Source organism: Limulus polyphemus, unplaced genomic scaffold (genome assembly GCF_000517525.1).
Source record: "Limulus polyphemus unplaced genomic scaffold, Limulus_polyphemus-2.1.2 Scaffold1894, whole genome shotgun sequence".
In the NCBI taxonomy this organism is placed as follows: domain Eukaryota; kingdom Metazoa; phylum Arthropoda; class Merostomata; order Xiphosura; family Limulidae; genus Limulus; species Limulus polyphemus.
The window spans coordinates 111470-115233 of NW_013667504.1; the positions used below are offsets into that span (position 1 = coordinate 111470).

The 3764-nt window shown below is 29.2% G+C and overlaps 1 protein-coding gene across 1 annotated transcript in view; it reads left to right on the plus strand.

Moving 5' to 3' along the window:
- LOC106465280 (RPII140-upstream gene protein-like) overlaps positions 1-2183 on the plus strand; it is a 25711-nt gene extending 23528 nt beyond the window's left edge. The window contains exon 8 of the mRNA XM_013925486.2: positions 894-2183. Coding sequence (XP_013780940.1) covers positions 894-996 — 103 coding nt within the window. The 3' untranslated portion in view covers positions 997-2183. The remainder of the gene's footprint in view (positions 1-893) is intronic.
- Positions 2184-3764: the final 1581 nt, after the last annotated feature.

The following is a 3764-nucleotide window of genomic DNA, read 5'->3' on the forward strand; positions in this document are numbered from 1 at the left end:
TGGCCTTCAAAAAGTTGACGACGTTACAATGTCATCCTCAGGAAACACGTAGAGTCGTCAACTTTTTGAAGGCCATAGATAGGCCTAAATAAAATGTTTTTAATTGTGTACCTGTTTAACGTTGAATATTATTTATGATTTTAACTTTATACACAAGTGCTTTATACAAAATACTATAATTGTTTTTTACTGTATTTAAATTCTTTATTGTAACCTAATGTTATGTTTTTTTTTTATTGTCCTGCTTTGTAGTACCAAGTTTACGTACATATAGGCCAGGGAAACTTTTAGTTACAGAAATTTGGTACTTACAAAACTATTGTCTGTCCAATAACCAAAATTTAAATGATTCAACAAAATGTTTATATTTTAAGTTTCTGATGTTTATTTTTTCAAATGTAAGACCATTTAAGTTTCCAATTGTAAAAAAAACAGTTTATTAACATTATTTTTGTACTTTTTGTGGTTAAATTTGAGCACTGCAAGTATTAAAAATGTGGGGAATTTAGAAATATCTGATTTGTATTGACCACTGATGGCAAATTAAAAACAAATTTGAAGAATTTGAAAGTATATTTACAAAAACATAAAATATGTCTTAAACTTCCAAAGTAAGTAAGTTTTAGTATTGACACAGATACAGGATTTTATTATTGGTAACACAGAGTAAATACTATTTTGTTTATGTGTAAAAACATAAATTTATATAATGGTTAAAGGATAAGGAAATGGCTACAGTGATAGTTTTTACAAATTGTTTAAAGTTAGTTTTAAAACTTTGCTTCAATTGATCTGGTTTTTCCTTTGTATTTATAATAACTTGTCTTTGTGTTATTTCAACTTTTGCTAACCACAAATTATTAAAATTAAAAACTTACTTACTTTATTAAAAGGAAACGAGCAGCTATTGTCAAGGAAAAAGAAACAAGCAAACATTTGCTTTTGAAAGGTCATGAAGAAAGGTTAGCCCAGGAGACTCAAGAGCAGAAATCATAGATTTATGCCAATTTGTACAGTAGAAATGTTTTACAAGCTGTTATCTTATGTTTCACACTTTAGCTGTAGAAAAATATAAATGAATAAAAGTAGTGCAAGGTTAAATCAAGTTATTTAGAGGATTTCTTACATTGCACAGAGATACATATACTCCTGCATTTTTGTTTACTTATGAATGTGGATATATTTTACAATGTATCTTGGTGCAGTTTTTAGTTAATCATCATAAGAGTTGGTTGTTATCAAGCTTTCCAGCAAGATCTAATATTTTTTTCTTTTTTTGTGAAACTTACCTAGTGACATAAAAGCTACATATAGTGATATCTGTGATTAACCTAGCTTGGTTTATGAGAGTTGAAATAGCTCAAAACTGTAGTTCCATAGTATGGGTTTTATTACATAAGAGTTATTGTGTTTTCATGTTATATTTAATACTAACATTAGGTGGAAAAATCCTCAGCATCAACCAACTGAAAGATCTTGTTAATTTTTTTTTGCCACGAGAGAATAAATGAGTGTTTAGGCATAAATTAGGCCAACAGATTTTGCATGTAGCCATTTGTGAACTTAAAAAGCCAGAAGTACTTAAACATATAGAACTCTAGACTAACAAAAACACTTATAACCCTTTACAAACAAAGGATTTATAAGTGTCTTTGTTACTCTCTTTTATTTATGTTTAAACTCTAAACTAAACTATGGTGGTGGCCATTCCCCAAGTTAAATACAGTTTAAGATTTTCCAAAGTTGCTTTTATACACACTCTCTCTTCATTGTCATCCACATAATCACAGTCTTGATTCAAATGCAAGTAGGTGTTTGAAGAATTACCAAAGTTTGAGATGTTATACGCTGTTCGAAGCAACACGTTATTGAACCCACAAATCTCGTCTGTAACAAGAATAAATGTATTGATAAACGATGAGAACATAAACATTGATTTAAAAAAAAAAGAGTTCACTTGTTCTTTTTCTTTATAAATGACAAAGATGTCACCAACATACCTATGATATTTAACAGGTTTACAACTCTCAGGACATTGTTTTTGATAATAACATAAAAACAAGGTACCTAAACCAGGAGCTCATTTTGAGCACATAGCATTGCCATCTGTTTGATTATAAGCACAATTATTAAACTAAAAATGAGTTTTTCTAATGTCAAAATTCAATAAAAACTGATTTTTTCAGGCCTTGTACAATTGTATCATTCTTAAAAACCAAGTATGCTGCCAATTGAAAGGGATATTAGTTTATGGGGATTTAATATTAAAGCTTGCACAATGGATTAGTTCATTAAATCATAAAATTGTTTATAAATCTCAAAATATACTCACTATTTTCAACTGTTTTAAGAAAAAGAATTAAAAACTATGCCAGTTTCTGATTAGAGATACATATATTTGAGATTATTGGCCTGATGAGATCATTATTTTTGTGAATTTTCAATAAGCCATACAAAACACCACAGTGAATAGTCACTAGCCAAATATCTTGGTAATTAATCTCTCTTTTTTTTCTGGGATTAAGTTTTCCAAATTTTGTTTCATCAGATTATTACAAGCACTTTACTTACATAATCATCTCTATTTTCTTATCATTTTAGAGTCCCATTTAGAAACTTTGTTTTAATATCATAATCTTTTAAGAGAAAACTAATTACAAGACAAAATCCTAAAAATTTAAGAATGGTAGGAAAACAATTCTTATTCATAAAAACTTAAAACTAAAACCTCCTACTCTAGATATTTCTTTTTTGACAAACAATCTTTCTTTATTCAACCATCATTAAATGATTACATATGTATGGTACAGATTTCTTTTCAATTTCACCAAAGGTAAAACTGAAAGGAGAATCTGTGATGTAGAGGCTTAACATTTTCTTTGATTGGCTGTACCTTCTGCTGTGGACTGCAGTTTTGCCTATTGAAAATTTGAAGGCTCATCAGCAAAGCTTGGGATAGCAAATCAAAGTAATAGTTAGGCCTTTTATAACGGTGATTTGTATACAACAAAAACAAGCGTCATTAAAGTATCACAAGCTTTCAGCACTTACTAGAGCTTCAGGTGAAGATCATAGACTTTTTTTTTCTTTTATTCTGAAAATGTAAGTTGAGCTTACTTATGGTGAGTAAGGGACAACTCTAACATTATTCACAGAATCCTGTTATACATTGTTGCTTCTGAATGATTTCCCTTCCTCTTCTTAAGAAATAAGGTAAGAATAATTTTTAATTTCTCATTGTGTTAAATGTAACAGTGAGCATTTTTATTACAAGACATTATCATCACCTGTGGATGCTTGTAATGGCAGACATTTATTATAACCTTTTTGTCAGATACTGTATTTTTGGAATATATTTTATTAACAGAAACTAGTTTAATAAAGGTTTATGGCCTAAATATACTTCCGAAACAAGTATTGTTAAAGAGTGTAGGGATTATAAGTAAAATTACAACAATATGTATTTTTTTTATGGTTAAACACTGATCAGGGGAGAAAATGTTTTCAAAAAAGTGGGTAATTGTATACAACTGAGGAAAAGCTTACACTATATTCGATGACGAGGAACCCACTTTGAGACTAATAATGGCTGGAGACGGCTTAAATGGGTAATGAAGAAAAACTTTAATATAAGTTTAACATGACAGCAAATGTACAACGTTTCGACAAGGTTTTGTCATCATCAGGTACCTCTAGGTATACAGATACTCTTCGTAAGACATTATTATTAGGCCTAACTACAACTGTTCTTATATATATGCTTT